The sequence below is a fragment of the Primulina huaijiensis genome, unplaced genomic scaffold, assembly GCF_012295235.1.
Source record: "Primulina huaijiensis isolate GDHJ02 unplaced genomic scaffold, ASM1229523v2 scaffold42415, whole genome shotgun sequence".
Lineage (NCBI taxonomy): Eukaryota > Viridiplantae > Streptophyta > Magnoliopsida > Lamiales > Gesneriaceae > Primulina > Primulina huaijiensis.
This window is the reverse complement of record NW_027360177.1, coordinates 65,231-87,656: the sequence shown is the minus strand read 5'-3', so window position 1 is coordinate 87,656 and position 22,426 is coordinate 65,231. Positions and strand designations below refer to the sequence as shown.

At 33.3% G+C, this 22,426-nt stretch overlaps 4 protein-coding genes across 9 annotated transcripts; 3 read left to right on the top strand and 1 right to left on the bottom strand.

The window, feature by feature from the left end:
- Nucleotides 1–1,380: 1,380 nt before the first annotated feature.
- On the top strand, nt 1,381–4,650 carry LOC140969621 (serine/threonine receptor-like kinase NFP). The gene is made up of 2 exons (XM_073431020.1): nt 1,381–2,550; nt 3,798–4,650. The coding sequence occupies exons 1-2, from the start codon at nt 1,414–1,416 to the stop codon at nt 4,530–4,532; spliced, it is 1,872 nt and encodes a 623-aa protein (XP_073287121.1). The 5' UTR covers nt 1,381–1,413; the 3' UTR covers nt 4,533–4,650.
- A 313-nt stretch (nt 4,651–4,963) lies between these two features.
- Nucleotides 4,964–9,095, top strand: LOC140969622 (transcription factor UNE12-like). Of its 2 annotated transcripts, none has more exons than XM_073431021.1 (7): nt 4,964–5,398; nt 5,786–5,884; nt 6,969–7,088; nt 7,197–7,262; nt 7,429–7,494; nt 8,211–8,288; nt 8,374–9,095. In XM_073431021.1, the coding sequence occupies exons 1-7, from the start codon at nt 5,141–5,143 to the stop codon at nt 8,602–8,604; spliced, it is 918 nt and encodes a 305-aa protein (XP_073287122.1). In that variant the 5' UTR covers nt 4,964–5,140; the 3' UTR covers nt 8,605–9,095. The 2 variants fall into 2 exon arrangements, with proteins under 2 accessions (XP_073287122.1, XP_073287123.1); XM_073431022.1 differs by having other exon boundaries at nt 4,972–5,365.
- A 5,792-nt stretch (nt 9,096–14,887) lies between these two features.
- On the top strand, nt 14,888–18,247 carry LOC140969620 (putative ion channel POLLUX-like 1). 4 transcript variants are annotated; one of them, XM_073431019.1, is made up of 7 exons: nt 14,888–15,135; nt 16,010–16,095; nt 16,186–16,869; nt 17,445–17,660; nt 17,762–17,835; nt 17,960–18,070; nt 18,149–18,247. In XM_073431019.1, exons 4-7 carry the CDS (start codon nt 17,639–17,641, stop codon nt 18,200–18,202), a joined length of 261 nt encoding a protein of 86 aa, XP_073287120.1. In that variant the 5' UTR covers nt 14,888–15,135; nt 16,010–16,095; nt 16,186–16,869; nt 17,445–17,638; the 3' UTR covers nt 18,203–18,247. The 4 variants fall into 4 exon arrangements, 2 of the variants coding, with proteins under 2 accessions (XP_073287120.1, XP_073287119.1); XR_012173961.1 differs by having other exon boundaries at nt 16,216–16,376; nt 17,762–18,070; nt 18,149–18,235; XR_012173962.1 differs by having other exon boundaries at nt 14,888–16,380; nt 16,591–16,869; nt 17,762–18,070; nt 18,149–18,235.
- Nucleotides 18,248–18,425: 178 nt separating this feature from the next.
- Nucleotides 18,426–20,065, bottom strand: LOC140969615 (auxin-induced protein 22D-like). Of its 2 annotated transcripts, none has more exons than XM_073431014.1 (4): nt 19,647–20,065; nt 19,352–19,554; nt 19,151–19,238; nt 18,426–18,942 (listed from the first exon to the last, which is right to left on the bottom strand). In XM_073431014.1, exons 1-4 carry the CDS (start codon nt 19,814–19,816, stop codon nt 18,867–18,869), a joined length of 537 nt encoding a protein of 178 aa, XP_073287115.1. In that variant the 5' UTR covers nt 19,817–20,065; the 3' UTR covers nt 18,426–18,866. The 2 variants fall into 2 exon arrangements, with proteins under 2 accessions (XP_073287115.1, XP_073287114.1); XM_073431013.1 differs by having other exon boundaries at nt 18,427–18,942; nt 19,151–19,250; nt 19,647–20,063.
- Between the last annotated feature and the right edge of the window lie 2,361 nt (nt 20,066–22,426).

Sequence of the window (22,426 nt, the reverse complement as noted above, 5' to 3'; positions counted from 1 at the left end):
TATATATATATATATATATATATAAAGTTTGAGACGGACTGAATTATAAAGTAGTTAAATTAAAACATTAATAGTGTGTTTGGATGCTTAAAATTTTTGATTTGGATTTAGAAATAGAATTGGATTTGGAATTATATTTGAAAATCCATAAATTTGGAATTTCATCTTGTGTTTGGTTTGAAATTTAAAAATTATATTTAGCATTGATTTCTTGTTTGAAAAAAAACAAGATTTGAAGTTGGAAATTTATAATTTTAATAAAATGAGCTTAATTATCTTTTACATAACCAATATTTAAAACATATGATTCACATTAAAAAAAAAACTGAAAAAATAATTTTTCTATATCATTTTAATTATATATTTGTATTATATAAACTCTATAAAATCTTATATAATTAATTAACTACTGTTAATGAATACAAAAATGAATTATTAAAATAAAATAATCAAACATAATATCTAAATATTCAACCATATCCTAATTTTATAAATAGAAAAATAAATTATTATTGAATAAAAAATTGTTCAATATTCAATAAAGTTAAAAAAAAAAACATATCTCAAGAATTAAATATGCAAAATAAAAAATAAATATAATGCAGTCCGGGACACAACTTATTTATTTATTTATTTTTCATGTAGAATTTAGATGAGTCAGTTCAAATTATCGTAAGAATATTACCTCAATTTTAAATTTAATGATTTATATTTTGTGACATCAACATTATTAACATTAATATTGATATATGTACATTTAGATACGTGATTAGGGTATTTAGGCCAGCATCGAATATATATCGGGGAAAATAAAAATTATTGATAAAAATACTAAAACCCAAAATAGTAAGGTGATAACAACAGTTGACCCATAGACTGGAAATTTTGTCGATATGGGGGCCGTCGTCAAGACTTTACATATCGTGAAGAACCCGCAGGGGAGAGCAGCTCGATCACGGAGTTATTACTCATTTTATCTAAAAAATAAAACTAAAATTTTAATAATTGATATGAAATAATTATATTCTATGTATCAGTGCAATATAAAACTATTAACTCGAACTCGTACAACGGTAAATCATATTTCTTAATATTATTTTATTCAGTTACTCTTGCTGTTTATTTTTTATTTATATTTTATTCGAGACTTTTTTTTAATGATGATGGAATTCAGAATTATTAATTTTTTTATTTTATTTATATTGTATATATTTTAAGACTAAACAATATTTGTCCGAAAAAAGTTTTGATAGGAGAATAATTCCACGTGTATGTTACTGGTTGTCAAACTGTATATGAGAAGAAAATTCATAATTTGGAATTTTGATAAATTTTAATTAATCCGAAAATATAATATATAGGTGGCATAAAAGCTATCAAATTCAGGAAACCCTTCTCAAGAATCAGAGAACAATGAAAACAAAATCAACCCACGTAAGAGCCACACTCTACTTCTTCTTCTTCTTCTTCTTCTTCTTCTTCTTCCTCTGCAACATCCATGTCCAAGCTCAACCCAGCACCATAGGATACACCTGCACAGCAAACCAATCCGCATATCCCTGCCAAACCTACGTCTTCTACAGACCCGCAGCTCCAGATTTCCTCGATTTAGCCTCAATAGGCGATCTCTTCTCAGTCAGCCGCCTCATGATATCAAATCCCAGCAACATTTCATCCCCGGCCTCCCCTCTAATTCCAGATCAATCCCTCTTCGTTCCCATTACATGTTCCTGCAACACAGTCAACAGCTCCATCACCATCTCTTACGCGGCCCTACCCTACACCATCAAGAGCGGCAACACTTTCTACATAGTTTCCACACAGTTTTTCCAGAACCTAACAACCTACCAATCCGTCGAAGTTGTGAATCCCACCTTCGAGCCGACTCGTCTCAACATCGGTGATGTCATAACTTTTCCAATCTTCTGCAAGTGCCCAAATGTAACCCAGGTCCAAAACGGAGTAAATTATCTTGTCAGCTACGTCTTCCAACCCTCTGATAACGTAAGCTCAATCGCCTCAAGATTTGGGGCAACAACGCAGTCTATTACCGATGTCAATGGCAACAACATCCAAACTTTCGACACCATTTTCGTGCCCGTTTCACGGCTTCCGAATCTGACACAACCTGTGCCCCCTCCTCTTGTCGTAGGTGAGACTGAGAAGAAAGGTGCTATCATAGGACTAGGAGTAGGATTAGGTGTGTGTGCAGTCAGCCTGGTGTTGGTTTTGGGGGGATGGTATCGCGAAAGAAGGATGATTAAGAAGAATGGAGGAAAGTCCTATGGTGATGAAGAGAAGTTGGGGGTGGGTGGGAGATCAGGGATAGGATTGAAGATGGGGGAAGATGTGAATTTGATGGCTGATGTATCAGGGTGTTTGGATAAATACAGAGTTTTTGGGATTGATGAATTGAGGGAGGCAACAAATGGATTTGATGAGAAATCGATGATTCAAGGGTCTGTTTACAAAGGAATTATTGATGGAGAAGTGTATGCCATCAAGAAGATGAAATGGAATGCCTACGACGAACTCAAGATTTTACAGAAGGTACTTCCTTTTTACTGCGTTTTTATAATAATAATAATAATTTTTTAAAAAAGAAATCAAATTATTCATTTGTTAAATGGTTAATAGCCAATATAGGAGGGTTGGGAAAATTGAAGGTTACTACGATAAAAATTAATATATCAAAATTATCATTTTTTAGAAAAATTATATTTTAATTAACTTTTAACAAAGATAAGAGTTGATGATTGTTTAGATTTATGTTGTTATAAAATTATTATTTCAATATAATATATTTTTAGAAAAAAAATTAGTATTTGATTAATTTTTGTACGCTTACGCGTAAGCTTGAATCGGTCAAATTCAAGCTAACTATTAACTAGTGGGTCCAAATGACATCAGTTTTAGGTACGTGAGTTTATCGTGTATTGTCGCTTGGAATTTGAATTTCGGATTCGAAAAATATTAAATTATTATTATTTTTTTGGGTTATTTGTATCATGTTAAAATTCGTTCCAATGCAAACATGCTTAATTCAGTTCAATGCACTTCTAATTAAAGTGCTTATATATAGATAAAAAAATGTTCGTTGGTATATTTAAAGACAATATGAAACGAATTAAATTTAAAAATAAATTCTCTGTAATAAATGCAAAACCGAACTTGAAGCATCGATATAATAATAATTAAAAATCAATAATTTCCTATTATGATGACAATTTTCAGAACTTGTGTGTTCGACAAAAAAAGCTAATTATATTATTAAAATCGATCGAAAAAATATAAACATCGTTCCACTCTATAAATTTTAGATTCTAGTGGATTGGATATTATATGTGAATGAAATCAATTAAGAAATTATATTTTAATTTGGCGTGCATCAATCTGCTGCAAAATCCTAATCCTAACTAATTAAAAATGCTAATTGATTTGGATTAATGTAATGTGAGAAAAGGACATAAAATTGGTGGTGTCACCTCTATGTTAAATGTTAATATATATCTTCATTGAAATTATATATTATTTTTGGATTTAAAAAATTCTAGCACCAAGCTGTTGACCGCAGATTATTGGCAGTTCCTCTGTCATCATCCACGAATGATTCCACTATGGTATGGTAATTATTTTTGTACAGATTTTTATAAGTTAAAAGTTCTTTTTTTATTATTACAAAAAGTAACCAAATACGAAAACAAAAATTTCATTTTGACACTTTGTTGAAGCTAATAATTTGTTGGGCTCATAATTATCTCAATCCCTAAACATTGCGATGCCTTTGTGTTTTGCAGGTGAACCATGGGAACTTGGTCAAGCTTGAAGGGTTTTGCATAGAACCGGAAGAAGCTAATTGCTACCTAGTTTATGAATATGTAGAAAATGGGTCCCTTTACTCATGGCTCCATCAAAGAAAGAACGATAAGTTAAGTTGGAAAACAAGGCTAAGAATCGCCATTGATGTAGCAAATGGCCTCCAGTACATCCACGAGCACACTAGGCCGAAAGTTGTGCACAAGGACATCAAGAGTAGCAACATTCTCTTGGACTCGAATATGCGAGCCAAAATCGCCAACTTTGGGCTAGCAAAATCAGGCTGTAACGCTATCACAATGCACATTGTTGGTACACAAGGCTATATAGCCCAAGAGTATCTAACCGATGGAGTGGTGTCGACCAAAATGGATGTTTTTTCATATGGGGTCGTGCTTCTCGAGCTTATCTCGGGTAGGGAGGCTATTGATGAAGAAGGGAGGGTTTTGTGGGCTAGCGTTAATGGGATTTTGGATGGAAAAGAGGAGAGGAAGTTGATGAGGTTGAGAGGATGGATGGAGGATGGGCTCGTGGACGAGTCGAGCTCGATGGAGAGCGTGATGGGTGCCTTGGTCGTTGCAGTTGCTTGCCTGAATAGAGATCCAGCGAGAAGGCCTGGTATGGTGGAAATTGTGTATGCTTTGTCTAAGAGTGATGATTTGGTGTTTGATATATCAGAGGATGGGTTTTCTCCTAGGCAAGTGATGGCTAGGTAGATTGAAATTTCCAACACTTTTGTATCGTATACGCAATTACTCTGTTTTTATTGTGTGGTAGATGAGACACACATTTTGTTAAAATGAAATTTGAAAATAAACTATATGTTGGGACTAACTTTATTACAAACAAAAGTTTATGACAATCCAATTTTCCAAAACTCACGCACATATGCCTATTTGCATAATAAACTTTTTTATGCTTGATTTTTATTAAAAATATAATTTTTTTTTAAAATTTATTAATTTCATATAAGTAATAATGTAATGTTTTGGAAAATTTTTTACAATCAGCTTTTTTCAAAAGTCAAGCACACACATTGTTTTGCAGAGGATTTAATTCCTAATGTTTTAAAATGCAAAAATTTAAAAAAAATTAATATATGCACCAGAACCTTAACTATTATTTTTGGGACCCCTGAAGAGTTGCTTTATCACACTTTTGGCCCACCACTCTTTCTCTGCGAAAATCCCACTTTTCGAAAAAGCATGCGTCCCACATAAAGCATATGAAAGCACAAATCATTGCCACTTTTGCGAAAAGTTCCGACCTTTCATCACCCAAAACCTAGCCCCAAAGTTCCGGTAAACGTTCTGAAATCACCAGCATGACGACGAATCCACCGGATGGGTACGCCGCAGATGACTTCCTCGAGCAAATACTCTCGATCCCTTCATATACCGGATTGGCAGGGGCCGACTCTGGCAACTCGTCTGAAAATGCATCTTTGAATCACAGTGTATCTCAGCTTGGATCAGCTGCTGCAGGCTCTGGTGGGCACCATCACACGTTGTTTCCGTTGGGGCTTAGCCTAGATAACGGTCGTGAAGCGGTTAGTAACGGTGGAGGTTTTACGGTTAAGCCTGTAAGCTTTAGCGTTTAGCATTCGCCCCCTTTTATGTTTAAATTGTCGTTGATATGAGTCTCAATTTATGAGAACTCGTGTACCCAAGACTGTGTCATGTGTGAACTGTGTGATGTGCTTGGGACGGAGTGAACTTAATCTATGGTATGGGGCTTGCGAGGGAGCAGTTTACTTACTTTTCGGAGAATTTACATTTCGAAAATAACATATTATGTAAAGTTGGTTTCGTCGCCCTTGGTCCTCGCGAGGGAGCGGTTTACTTTGCGGAGAATTTATATTTCGAAAACAACGTATTATGTAAAGTTGGTCTCGTCGCCTTCTGGTCCTCTCTGGGTGTTTGATTGTCTGTAAAACAGTAACGGGGTGCGGTGAATTATGTTCTTGCAGGAAAGGGAAGCAGTTAATAATAACATTGGAAGTCTATATCCAGCTTTTGACCATTTACAGGGCCATGCAATCCGCCACCCTGTGCCTCATGTTCAGCAGGTCGTACAGTAAATATAATACAGATATTTCTTGGATAAGTATATGGTTAATTCTTTGCCTTTGCATGTACCCTATGTTGCAGCTAACTGGTGTAGGCGTTACTTTTCTAATTAATTTTTTTTTAAATTTTTAAAATACTAAGTAGGGTGGTAGTTTTTGTCTGGAAATAGCAGGAATCGGTATAAGTTAGTTTGGAATGTTGATGCATATGATGGAGGTGTATATTCTTTATTTTTTACCAAGTGGAACTAAAACCAGGCTATTTCAATGGCAGGACTCAATACGGGCTATTTTAGTAATTTGATCATATGACGAAGTTCAAATTCTTAATTTTTTACCAAGTGCCAACAAAATTAGGCTATTTCAGTGCATTCCATGATGTGGTTCTACTGAGTGAGTAGTTTCTTATATTTCCATACACTATGACAGGAAGTGGTTTGAAGCTCGTGCGAAGTTGGTTTCATTAGTCTCGTGATCACTTGTGTAATTGGTTTACTGAGATTTTGTGTCAGACTAAGATATGTCTTAATGGCTGTTGCACTTTGAGAAATGGTCATTTGACAAAGCAGTTAACTCTTCCTTGAATGTTATTTCATCTATATGTGGTGTAGGCATTGGATTCATAATTTATCTTTTTTGGAGATTGTCATTTGTAATCAAGTCTATGCTAGCAAACTTATAATGTTATCAATAAACGAGAAGTTAATTGTTGCTGGAAGGAAAGTTTGGCGTTAACCAAAGTGAAAGTTCTCTGGATGGTAAAATATTAGTTGAACCTGAGGAGCTCTGCTCTTTAGTGTAAGAACCAAATTAGTGTATCATGAGTTGCTTCTCAAGAATTCTGCAATTTTTTCATGGGAAGGAAAAGAAGGAATCTAGAATCTAGATGAACAGAAATCTCTATAAATTCCTCTATGTTCACAGGAAATAGCAATTTTTGAGTGTGAGTGAATTACCCATAGGCATTGGATCATTGAACAGAAGTATTATATGTCATCAGTGTTGGTAACTGTTTCTCCAGTTGGCTCTTTGTATTTGCTTTTCCAAAACAGAGGCTTTATTTGTTAAATCGATGATATCTCAGGCTTTTCAAGGTCAATTGGCTCCAAGCACTGCAGTCTCTGTTCCACATGCACCTGGAATTAGGCCAAGAGTTCGCGCACGAAGAGGGCAAGCAACTGATCCTCACAGTATCGCCGAGCGGGTATATTTATATAAACGAGCTATAAAGTATGCTATCCTGATGAAGAAATGAGTGTTTCTTTAAATTCATGCTAATATATTACAGTAAAGTATATATTTTTTGATACAGCTGCGTAGAGAAAGGATATCAGAACGTATCAAGGCATTGCAAGAACTTGTTCCCAGCTGCAACAAGGTGCATAAACTTCATTTGATACAAGTCCTTTATCTCCTCGAATTAAACCATTTTTCCTTATTTTCAACATTGAGATATATGTTAATGCTAAGTTGAAATACTAAGGGATTAAAAAATTTCAATCATTGCATTGTTTTGTGTTACTTTCTCTATTCTCTTTTATCAGACAGATAGGGCCGCCATGCTTGATGAGATACTTGACTATGTGAAGTTTTTGAGGCTTCAAGTCAAGGTAAGAAAAATTCATGTTTTTCTGAACCAGATTTCCCATTTTTTCAGTGGTTAATCATTTCTTTTGTTCGCAAGTATTACTTTCTATTGTATGTTTGTGCCATTGCACTGGAATTCTTAGATTATAATACCTTTATCCTTTTAGGGTTAAGTTTCTTTTTCTGCTTTTTTGTTTTCTTGGCGTCCTTGGATCATGCTTGAGATGTCAGTGTGTCTCTTGACATTCTAGTAGGTTTGATTTCGTTGCAAGCCAGCTGCAAACTCAGATCTAATGGTTGATTGGTATTTCTGTTAATTTTCTTGTTTGCTCGAAAAGCAGCCTGCTAATTCATGGAATTTCTCCTTTCACCGGGTCTTGGCTTGTGTCCATGTAATGGCACTTCATTTGGTTTTTACTGATGGAGTTGATTATATTCGAGGCTTTAGCATTGTATAGTGGAATTAAATTCAAATGTTTAATGAATCATTTGCTTTTCAAAGCATGACATGTTCTTAATTTGGCGACCCTGTGGTATATATATTATTTGGATTTTGCTAAGGATACTTGAAGGATTTTAAGTAGCTCTTTATTCTAATAATACGGTGCAAGACGATTCTCTGTGTTTATAATATTCTCCGATGTGACCTGTTCCCGTGACATTCCATGAATTACACTCTTCAAGTCCTCTTGAGATCCAAATAGGAAAAGGCTGTTTATTGAGTTTAAAATTCCAACAGGTTTTAAGCATGAGTAGGCTAGGTGGGGCTGGTGCAGTAGCACAACTTGTTACCGACATTCCGCTACAATCCATGGAGGTAACTAAAAATACTTCAACTGGTCACATGAACATGCTTGCACGGGTCATTTTACAGAATTTAGTTTTCTTTTTGTTACTTTCAGGGTGAGACCAGTGAAATAGGATCTAACCAGCACGTGTGGGAGAAGTGGTCGAATGAGGAGACTGAAAACGAGGTTGCTAAACTCATGGAGGAAGACGTGGGAGTTGCAATGCAATTCCTTCAATCGAAATCACTTTGTATCATGCCTATATCACTTGCAGCCCTTATCTATCCCACTAATCAATCTGATGACTCCACCCTCGTCAAACCCGAGCCACCTGGCCCCTCGTAAACCTACAAGTCATTGGACTTGCCTATAATAACTCCCATCAGAACTCACTCCCACTTTATTCAAATATATATATATACATCTCTTTCCTTGTCTATTTGCTTATCAAAGCCGGAGGCACAATTTGCTTTGGCTGCACTTTTGTCCCACTACGTCTTCCTAAAAGTCTTTTATAACCTTTCTGTATGTTATTGCATTCTCATGCTCGATATGATGGCGATGTTGAAGTCTTGGAAAAGGGTCGGAAGTGCTTTGTAATGGAGTTGATAAATTTCAAAAGGTATCATAATATGGTTCCACCTGCTTTTCTTTAGCGGGTTGGTGGGGAGTGGGGGGACTTGCGTTTTGCTTGTGGAGGGTTGACTCTTGTGCAAAGTCCTGATATTGCTGGTACGTAATTGGATATGTAATGTAATAATTTAGTATGAGGTAAAAATGGCTATCGTGTCATCTAATAATGTTGTTGGGTAAGATATGACTATATTTTGGTTAATCATATACACACACATACCATAGATCCCCAAGTGACACAAAGGAGATAATTGGACACCAAAAGAGATATTCATATAAAATAATTATAATAANGAATTTTTCAGCAGGAATTTAAATTGTGGAATTTAAATGATCTTTAATATTTAACGTTCTTTTGGCTTCTGATTGCATTCAATACGTAGAGTATATTTTTGCAAAAAATATAACTAAATCTTTTAAGGATATGTAGACGGTTTAATCGCGTATATAATATATATGTATACATATAAACAAATATTTGAAAACATAAATAACACACAATTTGGAATCAAAATAACAACTTCAATATGAATCTTCAAAAGATTTACAACTTCTTAAAAAAAACGTTTGGAAGTGGTTAAAAGTGAAGAACACTATGAGTGTCGGTGGAGAAAATAAGAAAAAAATATAATTAAAGAAGAAATTGAAAGACTTGAATGAAAAATTGCAATGAAGAAAACTTGCTCTCTTTTGTGGGTTGGTTTTCCTTTTATAGGTATCTTTAAGGGTATTTTTAGGATCTTGAATAGTGATTTGTTGATGTCATAGTTGCATCATTTTGGCATAATAATTTTTTTTTCAATATACGAATTTACAATATACATACACAATTTACAATTTACAATTCATTGGGGCTTCTATAAAAATATTCATTACGTGTCTAAGTTGTGCGTTCCTTCTTCGCCAATATAATCTTCAAGGTTAATGTTATTCTCTGAGGAGCGAAAAGTTCTTCCGTCTTCATATCTTCTAACTATTTCAAAAATTTATTGTACATTCTTATATAAGAATAAAAAAACTTTCTGTGTAAAACTCAGGAAAATGATTTGCGCATGAAGATAGCCCCATCATGTAGATTTTGTATTTTTGATTCATAAATATAATTTGTATTATTCCTTCTTTTTCTCAATCAATTTGTGTTTGGAGGATAATGTCTGTAATATTTGGTTTTTTTAATTTGTTTTTGATTGTCTCACTACAAATAGTCGGATGAAAAATTCGGGCTCCCATTCTAGTTTTCTTAATTTGTAAATGGATTTGATCCAAATTTTGTGAACTGTTGGTTCCAATTCTATTCTGAATACCGGAATCAAAGAAAATTTGGATCGCGGACTGTAATGCCTGAGATATTACAACTATAAAATAGTATGATGACATTTTTGTAAATAAGTTGAAAAATATTCAATTTATTTTGATGGCATTTTCGTAAATAAGTTGAAAAATAATAAATTAATTTTAAGGACAAAATGGTAATTAGTGACATATCTTGCTCATATGAAGTCCAAATGATTTGAAATTTGGATATAACATAGAACACTNATATATATAATATATATATATATATATATAATGTTAAAGTCGCTGGATGAATTGAAATCTACGATTACAGTAAGGGTTCAAGCAGAGATAGAGGTGAAGAGAGAATACAGTTTCAAACTTTCTTTTCGATCATGCGATTTATCGGTTTATCCAATCGACGAACCGACTTCAGTTCTGGGATCGTTGACACGATGTTTTCGATTTGAGGTATAAATTTTATAGTTTTGGTGATGTTTGAAATTCGTCGATTTTTGGAATAAATCCGATAAATTGTTAAATCATACAGAAGTTGAAGATTGTTGAATAGTGTATGATTTTAACGAATTAGAGAAGATTATAGTGGTGTTATTTTGAATTATTCTCCATTTATTATAATTAGGGATTTTTAATCGTTGAACTGAGATTGGAGAGTTGTTTGTCAGTTGTTATTAATTCTGATTATATATTCGGAGTCTACAAAGTATAGGCTACATGTTGATATAAAGTTTTCCTAATTTGACGGATGTTGTAAAATAGCCTATTATTTGAAGTTAATTAATTATGGTGTATTTGATGGTAGTATTGTGAATTAAATACACCAGAATATTCAATTGTTGAACGATAAGAATATATAATTGAGTTTTATATTTTGTTGAATTAATTGTTGTTGGGCTATTTGATGTTATATATTGAGGCTGTTATGACTGTGTTGATACGTTGACAATGATCTGATAATTGTTGTTGAATTATTTAGATACATCACAAGCCTCAGGATCAAAGAAGTAGCCAGATTTTATATACACTCGATTATCAGGTACGTGTTGACGTACGAGCATATGTTGTTATTATTTAGTATTGATGAATACTATTGCGTTGAACGATGATAAATCACTGGTATTGGGTGATTTGATATTATATCTGTTGTTGTTTATTATCGGTGATATTGTTGGCTGTCGTTTGCTGGGAGACGTCACGTTGATGTTGATCGTTCGACGATATTGCTGTCGCCGGTGTTGGGGTGCAACGTACCGTCGATGTTATTCGTTCAACGATATTGTTGTCGCCGGAGTAGGGGTGCGACGTATCGTTGATGTTATTCGTTCGACGATATTGCTGTCGCCGGTGTTGGGGTGCGACGTATCGTCGATGTTGTTGCTGCAGTGGTATGGGAGTGATGACGTTGATATCGTTGGTGGATTGATTGTCCAGAGACAGCAAAGGGAGAATTTCTGTTATCATTCACGTTATATTTTATATTGTTGATAATATAACTGTTATGTATTACGATGATGAGTGTTGTGTATGCTCACCCTTTGGGAGCTGTTTCTGTTGGACAGGTTACAGGACTATGCTGTGAGACAGGATAGTGGTGAAGGACTAGGTGTGTCTAGTCAAACAGTCCTATAGTTGATATTAGATAGAGATAGTATAATTTATTGTCTTATTTGAGTTGTATGTGTGTATTTATTATACTGTTTCTGCTACAGTGACGTAGATAGTGTGGTGATTGCACTATTTTGTCGTATATGCATTATATTATTACGTCGTTGAAATGAAAATTTTTATGCATATGACGTCACATGTTGTATGATTACGTGGCGAGGTTTGGGGCGCCACAATTGGTGGCATATGACGTCACATGTTGTATGATTACGTTGTGAGGTTTTGGGGCGCCACACGGACAATATTATTAAAACTCCTTATGTCATTTTCATCTGTAATAATGATTTATGAAACTAATCCTAAATACAATAAAGTTTATTTCTTCTACATTATTATTTATCTGAATGTAGAAATCTCTGAAGGCTGAAAATTATATATGATTAGAAATGATAAATTGACAAGAACTGTTGTCTATGTCTAGAATTTCTTTTGGACAATTGATTTTATATTTGACATATTCATTGATTCTTTTTAAAAAATAATTCTCATGCCTCTGGGTTTCAAGGAAAAAATTTATTAGATTTTTTGGAATTTTTGGTACAAGTTTTATTTGTTTTTGAAAAAAAAAATTAGTTTTTTAGGTTGGTAATATGCTTAATTTTGTAAGTAGTCCGAAAAAAAGTCATATTGAGCTCAGTTTTTTACTAGAATTAAATACTGAGTTTATCTATTCTAAAATCTTGGATCTTTTAAGAAGGTCCAAATTAATAAAGTTCACTTTAAAAGCTATTTTTGTTTCTTATAATTTTTTCATCAATTCCTTGAATTTATTAGACATTAATGATTTCAAATCAATTAGTCTTTTGAAATTTTTGAATATTGTCTAACAATGATTACAAAATTGATTATCAGTTTTCAAATATTTTGTAGAAATTTTATAAGAACTCTTTTTTGGAAATCTGTTTTTAGTGGCTATTTATTTATCACGACTATGTTGGTATTTATTTCTTTCTAAATTGGATAATCAATAAAATAATTTTGGCCAAGATAGTGATTGATTGATTTAAAGCTCCAAGAAGGGTTTTAAAACTTTTTAAATAAGAATTGGTTCATTTCTAATTACTTCAACTTCTCGACTCCAGTGGTTGTAGATATTCATGTTACTTTCCCTTTATAAACAAGATAATATGAGAAGTTTTATGTATCAGCTTCGTGTGTTGATTGGGAAGAAATGTTTATTTGACTGAAATATTGAGCTAAGGCATTTAGAATTATGAATTTTTGATTGAAATAATTTGGTTGGACATTCCATACTGAATTAGCAAAGTTTTTTTTAGACTTGTCTAAATTATATAATTTTGTAGTCTTGAAACATCTTTGTGAATTTTCTGAATAAACAGGGAGATTAATATGTTCAAAATAAATTAATTATATGAGGAATTTCTATAGAGAATAATTAATTTTGCTTGATGATGTCATTTTCCTGTATGAATCAAATAAATTTATTAGCGTTATTTCACATTCTTTTTCATATCCACTACTATTTTTAGGAAAATATCTTTTTTAAATTTTTCTAGGTGAAAGCTTTTCCCTTGAATTGATACAATAATAATATTTTTGTATATCGAACAAGCTTTTATTATATTTAGATTTCTTGTTCAGAGTTTTTCTAAGAACTCGAAATCTAATTTTTTGTATTTAAATTTAAAGGAAATAAATGTATTATATATCATATCAAAAGTGTTCCTAGGATTACAATATGATGTATATAATTGACTAAAGCAAATGAAATTTTAATAAAAACTCTAATGTTCAATATTCATGCTTGATGCCTATAAAAAGAAGACCAACAAACGAAAGAGAATCTTTCATCCTAAAATTAATAATTTATTTGTAATCTACGAACCCTTTTTTAGATTACTTATTTGATACTATTAAAGTAATTAAAAAAAATGTTTAGCACAAGCTACAGTTCTGCACCACTTCAATCTAACGTGAAGAATTGCGCCGAATTGGATTGACGCTATTGGAGATGACATAACCTTAATTTAGTTTCTGGAAAATTGGATGGGACCAAAAAAAAGATCTCTTTGCTTTCCTCCATACATTCAAACTAATATTACGTTGTACCATCCATCAAAGCAAAAGCAATACATGAACTCGTAGCATTCCAACTTGTAATTTTATGTTCCTTGATATTAATTAGTAACTGATAAGTTATATCAATTTCTAACTAGTGTAATTGTCAATGGTTTTATTTCATTAAAAATTTTATGAGTAATTTTCTCGTGAGATCGTCTCACCGATCAATCCGACCCGTATCTAGCAAAAAAATTAGAGACTCGTCTCGTTTCACTAATTGGAAATTGTCAGGCTATAATTATTTTTTATCATATAGTGAACTATAATCCATCAATACATATGATGTATAAAATTAAATGCTGAATGATACACGACATACTACAATTCTAAATTCTTGTATGAATCGATCTAGACCTCAGACAAACAAACATTTATGATAATAATAGTAGTAGTAGTAACGTGTCTAACAAAAAGGAATGGCTTAAAAAGAAGAAGAATGAAATCGATTTCTTGCTTCGTTGGGACTTTTACATTAAACTTTTGGCAAAATGCTATCTGTTTCTTCTTCATCATCGATTCCCTTTGGATCTCTAGGTCAGGGAAGGCGACATAGACAACGTGTTTGTTAACCTAAAAAATGGATGATCCAACAGGCAGTCAATTTTTCCATATTTATAATACAACAATAACAATGAATAGTTAAATTTATATTTTTTTAGTGAATAATTTAATAATGTTGATATACATATAGAACATTCTTAAAAAAAATACAAAACATGTCAAAACCCTTCATCTTACTACTACATTAGTAACAAAACATTTTAATTATAAATGTATTTAAAATCCAAAAAAAAAAAAGAAGAAGAAGAAGAAGCATGTATTCAACATTTCAACTTACTGGAGACTGGACAAATTCCACTTCCGATTATCAAAATTTTCATATAATCGAAGGATCACAAAATTTATTTATTATTGTAATATATAATACGTGGTTGAATTATCAAATGTTGGGACACTTTCTGGGTTGGTTACACTTTTTTTTACCAGAAGAGAAATAAGGAGCTTCATATCTACCAACATGCATTTAGAGGACTGAAAGTTTCTCAAGAATTTGCTTTTCTACTCGTGCCATCCGTATAGATTTAAATCTATGCTTTTATATTGCTGAAAAGAAAGTTTAATATTGAAAAGGATGATGCCATTAAACAGCTTCCGGCCATGTGGAAATCCCAGATTGAGTCAGAATTCTTCTTTAAAGAGGTGACCTGTTATTCAAGGTTTAATCTTTGTTCGTGTTTTAACAGAGGGGAGGCTCTATTGTGTGTATGCGAAGTTACATAAAATATGTATGTATAAATTTCTGAACAAAAAACTCATCGAGTCATTAGTATATCAGCGCATACGATATACATGCCTTGTTTGATGCTGTTCTTTCTTGGTGTGTAAATGCGTGGGAAGGAGTTTTTGTCTTCTGTCTTTGTTAGATTGCATTACGGCAATGTAGTTAATGATTTGTTATGGTTTTTTGGAGCACTGGAACTGTATCAAGTGTCATTGCGTCAAAGCTGCTTATGAATGTCACAGCTGCGAGGGGAGTCTCTAGTGGACCTACAATTTTAGTCGAATGGGACGAGCTCGTGTATTTTGGGTCAAAACTTGTAATTGCCGAAAACTGATTCATGGAATTTGAATTCTGAATGGCTAGGGTCATTCAGCTGAAAAAACATGAACACTTCAGATTTTGTATGAAAAATAATAGTTTATCCCCTCCGAGTCCCCTACTTTTCAAATTTTGGTGTGTTTAATTTATTCACCCCCTTATCAAGTTTTATGGTTCTGCATATTATGGATTAAAACTGGTTTATTATTCATGCTATGAGCTTGTGTATGATCTGTTTCCATAGAGATTGATAACATTACATCTTTGGTCCGATTGAGGCTTAGCACAGCGAGCTGCACTCGTCTTTATTTTCATAAAAATGATTAACACGATTAGAAAAGCCCATACATTGTTTCGTAGAGTTTTATTCAAGTTTATATCCATGCCTTATAGTTGATTTAATGTGTTAGTTTATACTCACAATCATTGTAAAAGTAGTTGTCCAGAGATATTTTTTTAAAGCTAGCAGCATAGTTATTTCAGGAAGTCAAGTCTGCATTCATGCGGATGCATGGCAATCTCACCTTTACTTGTGCAGTATTTCTCAATAAACAATAGAGGTACGCTTTAATCCATGTGTGCTTATCATTTAGTTCAAGTTTCTTCATCTTTTAACTTTTGTCAATTATCTGCACTGCATGTTTTACTAGTGATTTTTCATGTAAATTTCCTGTAATCAGAGGGACATCAGGAAAGCCGACAAGTGTTTTGTGTTAATGTTGATCCGTTATGTGCTACTCAGTTTTGCCATGATCTATTCCCAGAGCAACAGAAGATAATATCTGAAGTAGTCAGAGAGAGCGACAGACTCCCGAAAAAGGATTTGAAGAATGGTCCTCAGGTTTGTGCTGATAGAACTCAAGTTGTGTTAAATGGTCCAAAATGAGTTTTCTAATGAGATTGCATGCAAAGAAAAATGCAAGTAAACTCAATTTGAGTTGATTTTGTTTGTATATCGGACCCTGAGCAGATAATCTTGGGGATTTCTGTAACTTCTTGTCTGTCTTTGGATATAGAATGTGACTAATGATCCATTGGTGTGATAACCTGTGCAGTAAGATCTAAACTCCTGGCGGCATCACTCTCATGTTTCTTGATCAGATTGATGCATTTATATAGCAATGTTTCGGTGATGAAGTTATTCAGGGATCACTCTGTTGTGAAATTCAAGTGTTTGCAGCTTCAAGTTTGCCCTTCGCTTGCGTGTCTAACTCCTTTAGTAAACCAACACCGCTTCAATTGGATGTTTCATTGCCTTCATTTCAAGATCTCAAATGGAGTCTTGCTCGATTAATTTATTTATTCAACATTCAATTAGAGAGAAATGTTGCCACGTAAGTACAGCAAACACCACCTTCAGGTTATCTTCAGTTGTTAGTTTACAGTTGAAGTAAAGCATTTTATGTGCATTCATGATTTAATTTTGACGAATTACGAGTCAGATACCACTTTAGTTTTTTTATTTCTTGAAAGTACTGATGGTTAATGAGTGGCTGTTTGTCCTAAAACACGAACATGTCCTTTAACAACTTGAATTTCCAAGAAGACTTATTGTAAGATTTGTTAATTGGTTTGCATGTCAGTTGAAATTATGTCAATCGCAAAAATTTGTTAGTTAAATGAAGCCCTGTACGGATGTAGTACTGTACATATGGTTTTGTTATACGAGATGGGAGTGTGATATTTGTGCCCGTTACAATATGCATTGATAACATTTACAGTACTTCAGTTTTAGGTTCAATCCGATAAATTGATTTACATGTGTGTTTATGTTACACACGCTTTTGTATGTAAAGGAAAACATATCGAACTTGTTTCTTTACCTGTGCTTTCTTGCAAGTATTCTTGATTTGACCTTATGTAGTTGTGTTGATTGGTTCATACAAGTGCTTAATTTGGAATCGTGCAGGTTTTTTATTGTGCTCCTCGCGGCATGCTTCTCGTTTGTCATCATTGGTGGTTTCCTCTTCTTCAAGTTCAGGTTGCGTAATGATTATAAATTTGAAGAAGAATATTGAGGACTAGTAATGCTGAGCCTTTTCAATTTCTTGTTTGGATGCAAGGATCAGACCAACCCTCGCATATATTTCGGCAGAGGAAGTAATGAGCCTTGTTGTCGCTCAAGGTTTAGAAATTCTTCTCTCCATCTTCGAAACCAAAAAAATAAATAAAAAAAATTCTAACGCACCAAGTTGATTTTAATAAATCTCATCTTTCTTTTGGCAGTGGCAAAGAATGGTGAATTGAACGAGGTTTGGGAGGACATTCTTAACGCAGAGGGAGATGAAATTTACGTCAAGGTTTAAAAAGCATTCATATTAAAACTTGAGAGAACTTTGGCTGGTTTTCTGAAACATGAATCTATCTATATATCAAGTGTCGAACAATACAGTATGTAGCTTCATGGTCACGACTTTTGGACAGGATATAAGTCTCTACAAAAAAGAAGGTGAAAATCCCACGTTTAACGAGCTATCAGAAAGAGCATATCTACAAAGAAAAGTTGCTATCGGTTATGTCAAACAGAACAAGAAGGTAGGTTGCCTGCCTTTCTTTGGTTATATTTATTGAAATGATTAAAGTTGGACCAATGCTATGTTTTGAATACTGCAGGTCATCAACCCAATTCCGAAGTCCGAGCCCCTAATTCTCGACCTGAGTGACTAGTGGATCAAGTATTGGATCCTCGAACAAGTTCGGAGGAAATTATCAGCCCTATTTATGCTGAACTAGTATTTGATTCAAATATATTTAGTATCGTTAGAATTATGTGAGACCATTAATAGAGATGCATACTTCAATAATATAAACAATGATTCATCACATGTGGTGTCAAATAATGTTGCACCTAGATAAACATATAAACAATAATTCAATAATGAAATACAAATAATAATCTCGATTCCTTTGTATTCACTTCCCAGAAAATGCACATTCAACATCAGCAAACACACGTTCTTGTACGAAGAAAACATAACCGAAATCCAAATACTAAGGATGCATATATGCATATCTTTGTACAACTGCTTGCACATGGATTTAATTTATTACAAGCAAAACATTTAAAATCAAAAGATCTCAAAAGCACCTTTTAAAAGAAAAACATTAAAGGTATTAAAGGAACTGTAATTTCTATGTATCTTCTTTCGATTAAACCTCCTGCCAATTAAGGTTGCAGAAAATTGTAGAATACAAAGGAACTTCATAATCTAGCTAGAGTTCTTAGGGAACTTTTGTGACTTGTGGTAATCATGAGAGAGGGCCTCGTTTTTCTTCTGTTTTGGCACGTTTTAAAACCCATAATTAATCCAAGAAAAAGAGTGTGTTCTCATCATACACCAAAGCCCAATCCTTTGGCTTCTGATCCTTTCACGATCCTCAGTTTCTTGCAGGATGACTTGAACATACTGCAAAATAATACGTTATGCATAAGAAAATGTGCGTGAACAATTATATCGAAGGCCCTATATGTGGTATCTTTTAAAATTAAGGGTGGTTGATTTTGCATGTCGAAAGAAGTTATATACAAAACTATAGTTGTTTTCTATAATAATTTGAATTTTTACATGTATGTGTAAAGATAGGAGAGATTTAGATAGGGTATCGGGAACTCACTCCCATGGAACATCTCCAACAAGCATCAAATCGCCATCTTTATCTTCATAAGCAGGTGAATATTCCGATCCTTTGTACCCTTCCCTCTCTGAACATTTCCCTAATCGACCAAATTACACCACACACCATGTGTTTAGAGCAATCCCAAAAATCAATGCTAACTGGAAAGAAGAGAAATGAAAACATGCATATATCCCTTACCTATGGAGAGTTTGAACATGTTTTCCAAAGCCTGGAGAAGTTGTGAATATCCATCGTAAAGTTTGAGATCAATCTTTCTAAGGTAAGGGGCACCGTCCATGCTAACTTTCACGTAAATCCCTGTTTCAGATTGAGAATGTTTCTTCATCTGGATACTACTTTTCCGGCAAGACCTCACCGGCGGCCACCCAACTATCTGTGTCCTGGAATCAATAAGTAATCACGGACCAAACAAATCAGTTACTAAGTTTTGATCCCACCGCTAGAAAATGAGAGGCAATTATGGGTCTCTTACTTGGGTGCTGGTGGGATATCTGGTACAGAAGAAGCTATCTCTGATCCGCTATTCGAGTCAGGAAATGAGCGCTTGTTGTTCTTTGGAGTTTTCATCATTTCTTCACATTCATCCCTGCCTGGTAATCCCAATCTCAGCTCAGTTGCCTTGAAATTCAGATCACTTTCCATCTTCCTGCTAGTAAACAATATCTGGAACCAAACCAAACCAAACCAAACTGAACCCTTTTATTTTCAAGATGTGTAGTATGTGTTTCTTGGAGAAGATCGTTGGTAACGAAAAATGCCGGTTGATTTAGTGCATGAATTTGGAGTTAATATTGGCGTTTTAGTGCATGAATTTGAGACAAAGCGAGATTAAGTTGTCTGCAGTATTGGCAGCAATTATGAGACAAGGGATCCAAGATTTAGGGGACAGGAGACGGACAAACTCGGCCGCCCATATGGATTACTTTTTTTCTTAGAGTCAAGATGCGTTTGGGGATTTTCATAATTAGATACAAAGTCTATTATTATTTTTTAATTATGTAATATTCTACAGATTTTTTTATATATATAAAAATGAAGGCATCGTCTTGGTGTGTCTTATTTGTTAAATATTGTCAAATGAGGTGCCTCGGTTTAGATGTCCAATTCAAAATTTTTTTCTTTCAAGAAACTATTGTTTTATATCATATCCTATCTGTATATATATTATATTAATGTTTACATAATCCGCTTATGTTTCTACATTATGATATTTTGAGATATTTTTATGTTCTAAATTAGTATTCATCTAATGTTAGAATGAAGATTTAAGCCAAAAGCTAGCGTTAAACATGAATTGTGAGAGACACGTTATCTTTTTAAAAATAAAATAATAAATAAATTTAATAATTTATGCGACATGAATACAGAGTAACATGTTCAAACATCGTTTTGGCAGAATACTACTTGGAATTAGACATATGGAGGGTGAATTCCAAGTGAATGGAGAGGGTCCGCCGTCCGCTTGGGTGTTTGGTGTTGGGCATGTAAGTCTAAATGATTCTTGGTAGGGGCCATATTTATTTCAAGAAAGATTTAAAAAGATATATTTCTAAAGCAAGGTCAAAATTATTGCCATTTTTAATTTCGAAAAATATTTACACACAGTATTTACTTCTGTCATGATGCCTAAAATTACTCAAAAATAAAAAGTCTACATTACGATTTATTATATATACACGATTTCTTTCTATAATTTTATTGAGTTCATATGTACCAAAATTATGTTTTATTTTTCGAAATTTCTTATATATTCTTTTAACTGTTAAAAGTTTAAGTCTCATTAAAGCATGTTTGGTGAAAAACGTATAATTTATTAAAAAGTGAAGGATAAAGTGATATTAACATTAAAAAAAAATCCAAAAATAGAAAGAAAATGAGAGTCTTTTTGTTTATATGACTTCATTTTCATAATTGGTTTTATGTACAAAAGCTAATACACTAGAACCGGATTATTTTTGTGTTTTTAAGCAAGTCAAATTCCTAAGAATAAGAACATTATTTTCAATATACGTATGAAGTAATTTTCTACGCAAAAACCATCCAATTTTTAGGATTGTGAATGAATGGCTGGTTTGTTTGCGAAATCCAGGTTACCGACATGGTCTGCTCTCAGAAGACCTGGGAGCTGGTTGTCTCTGTAAGATGTTAAGATTGTTAAAACTTATTTTGGCTCGTAGATGTATGACACTTATTATTGGTGTATATACATACATATGATACATGTATAGATATAGATATTAAGAGGAAACTTTGTGGAATGTTCACTACATAGCTTTTAATGTAATTCATTTGATTAATTTTGCTGCACATTCCTCCATCACCGTCACAAGATATTTTCTGGAGACCCTTAAAAAAGATCACATTAATTTGGACTTGTGTTAGTTGTGTCTCTGCTGTTCATATGTTAAAACTACGATCTACGGACAAGAGTTACGTATAAACATATGTAAATTATAGTAACAGAGATAACAAACATGCGTCGTGATGCAAATCATATAGGTATTGATATGGTGAGACATCAGAGGGGATCGATCTGGCTCCACCATCGTGAAAGAATGCATTTTCTAACACTATTTTTGGTATTTTTCACAGCGCATTTGAAATTTCTATTTTCAAACTTCCTAAATTTATAAAATTTAGTATAAGATATCTAGCCAATTAACCGCCCTAAACTTTTTTCAAATGTATATATATATGTTCGATCTCACGTTAAAACAAAAACCCTACCGCGACCATAGTATAAGAACTACAATGAATGGGTAAAATAATCCGCACGTTACGTTATGTAAGTTAAAGATATAGACATGATAAAAGTGTCTCCAAAGCAACACGTAATTAGCTAGGTATTGGCTTTCATGGTGATTAAAGAAAGTGATGCACAACAAACCATCGAGTTTAGGCAACAACGCATGCATTGTGCCAAATCCAAAAATTGTGTTGGTAAGGAATGAATACGTTAATTCACCTAAATTATGGCTTATAAATTACAAATTGTGTTAAATGTTAATTAATTATTTTTGTTTGTATGAGAGTTTTACTAGAATCATAATATGAAATTAATAGAGATTTTTTATTTCAAAATAACACAAAGTTTTCTAACAGACAATGATCACACCAAAACTTCAAAAGACAAAGTATAACTTAATTCATAAAATATGGATTGAGAAAGGTATATTCTCAAAGCAAATAAAAAAAAATTCATTTCCTAACGTGCATTGATATGTATATTGAAAATGCTTCATGCTCGAATAT

Bases quoted from the DNA above. Each gene is read 5' to 3' on its own strand.
- LOC140969620 (XM_073431019.1), top strand. From the start codon at position 17,639: ATGAGCCTTGTTGTCGCTCAAG. The intron at 17,836-17,959 runs GTTTAAAAAGCA...ACTTTTGGACAG, and splicing joins GAGATGAAATTTACGTCAAG to GATATAAGTCTCTACAAAAA. The intron at 18,071-18,148 runs GTAGGTTGCCTG...TGAATACTGCAG, and splicing joins ATGTCAAACAGAACAAGAAG to GTCATCAACCCAATTCCGAA.
- LOC140969615 (XM_073431013.1), bottom strand. From the start codon at position 19,816: ATGGAAAGTGATCTGAATTTCAAGGCAACTGAGCTGAGATTGGGATTA. The intron at 19,555-19,646 runs GTAAGAGACCCA...TATTGATTCCAG, and splicing joins GATATCCCACCAGCACCCAA to GACACAGATAGTTGGGTGGC. The intron at 18,943-19,150 runs GTGAGTTCCCGA...ATTATTTTGCAG, and splicing joins GTTGGAGATGTTCCATGGGA to TATGTTCAAGTCATCCTGCA.
- LOC140969622 (XM_073431021.1), top strand. From the start codon at position 5,141: ATGACGACGAATCCACCGGATGGGTACGCCGCAGATGACTTCCTCGAG. The intron at 5,885-6,968 runs GTCGTACAGTAA...ATGATATCTCAG, and splicing joins CTGTGCCTCATGTTCAGCAG to GCTTTTCAAGGTCAATTGGC. The intron at 7,495-8,210 runs GTAAGAAAAATT...AAATTCCAACAG, and splicing joins TTTTGAGGCTTCAAGTCAAG to GTTTTAAGCATGAGTAGGCT.
- LOC140969621 (XM_073431020.1), top strand. From the start codon at position 1,414: ATGAAAACAAAATCAACCCACGTAAGAGCCACACTCTACTTCTTCTTC. The intron at 2,551-3,797 runs GTACTTCCTTTT...TGTGTTTTGCAG, and splicing joins AACTCAAGATTTTACAGAAG to GTGAACCATGGGAACTTGGT.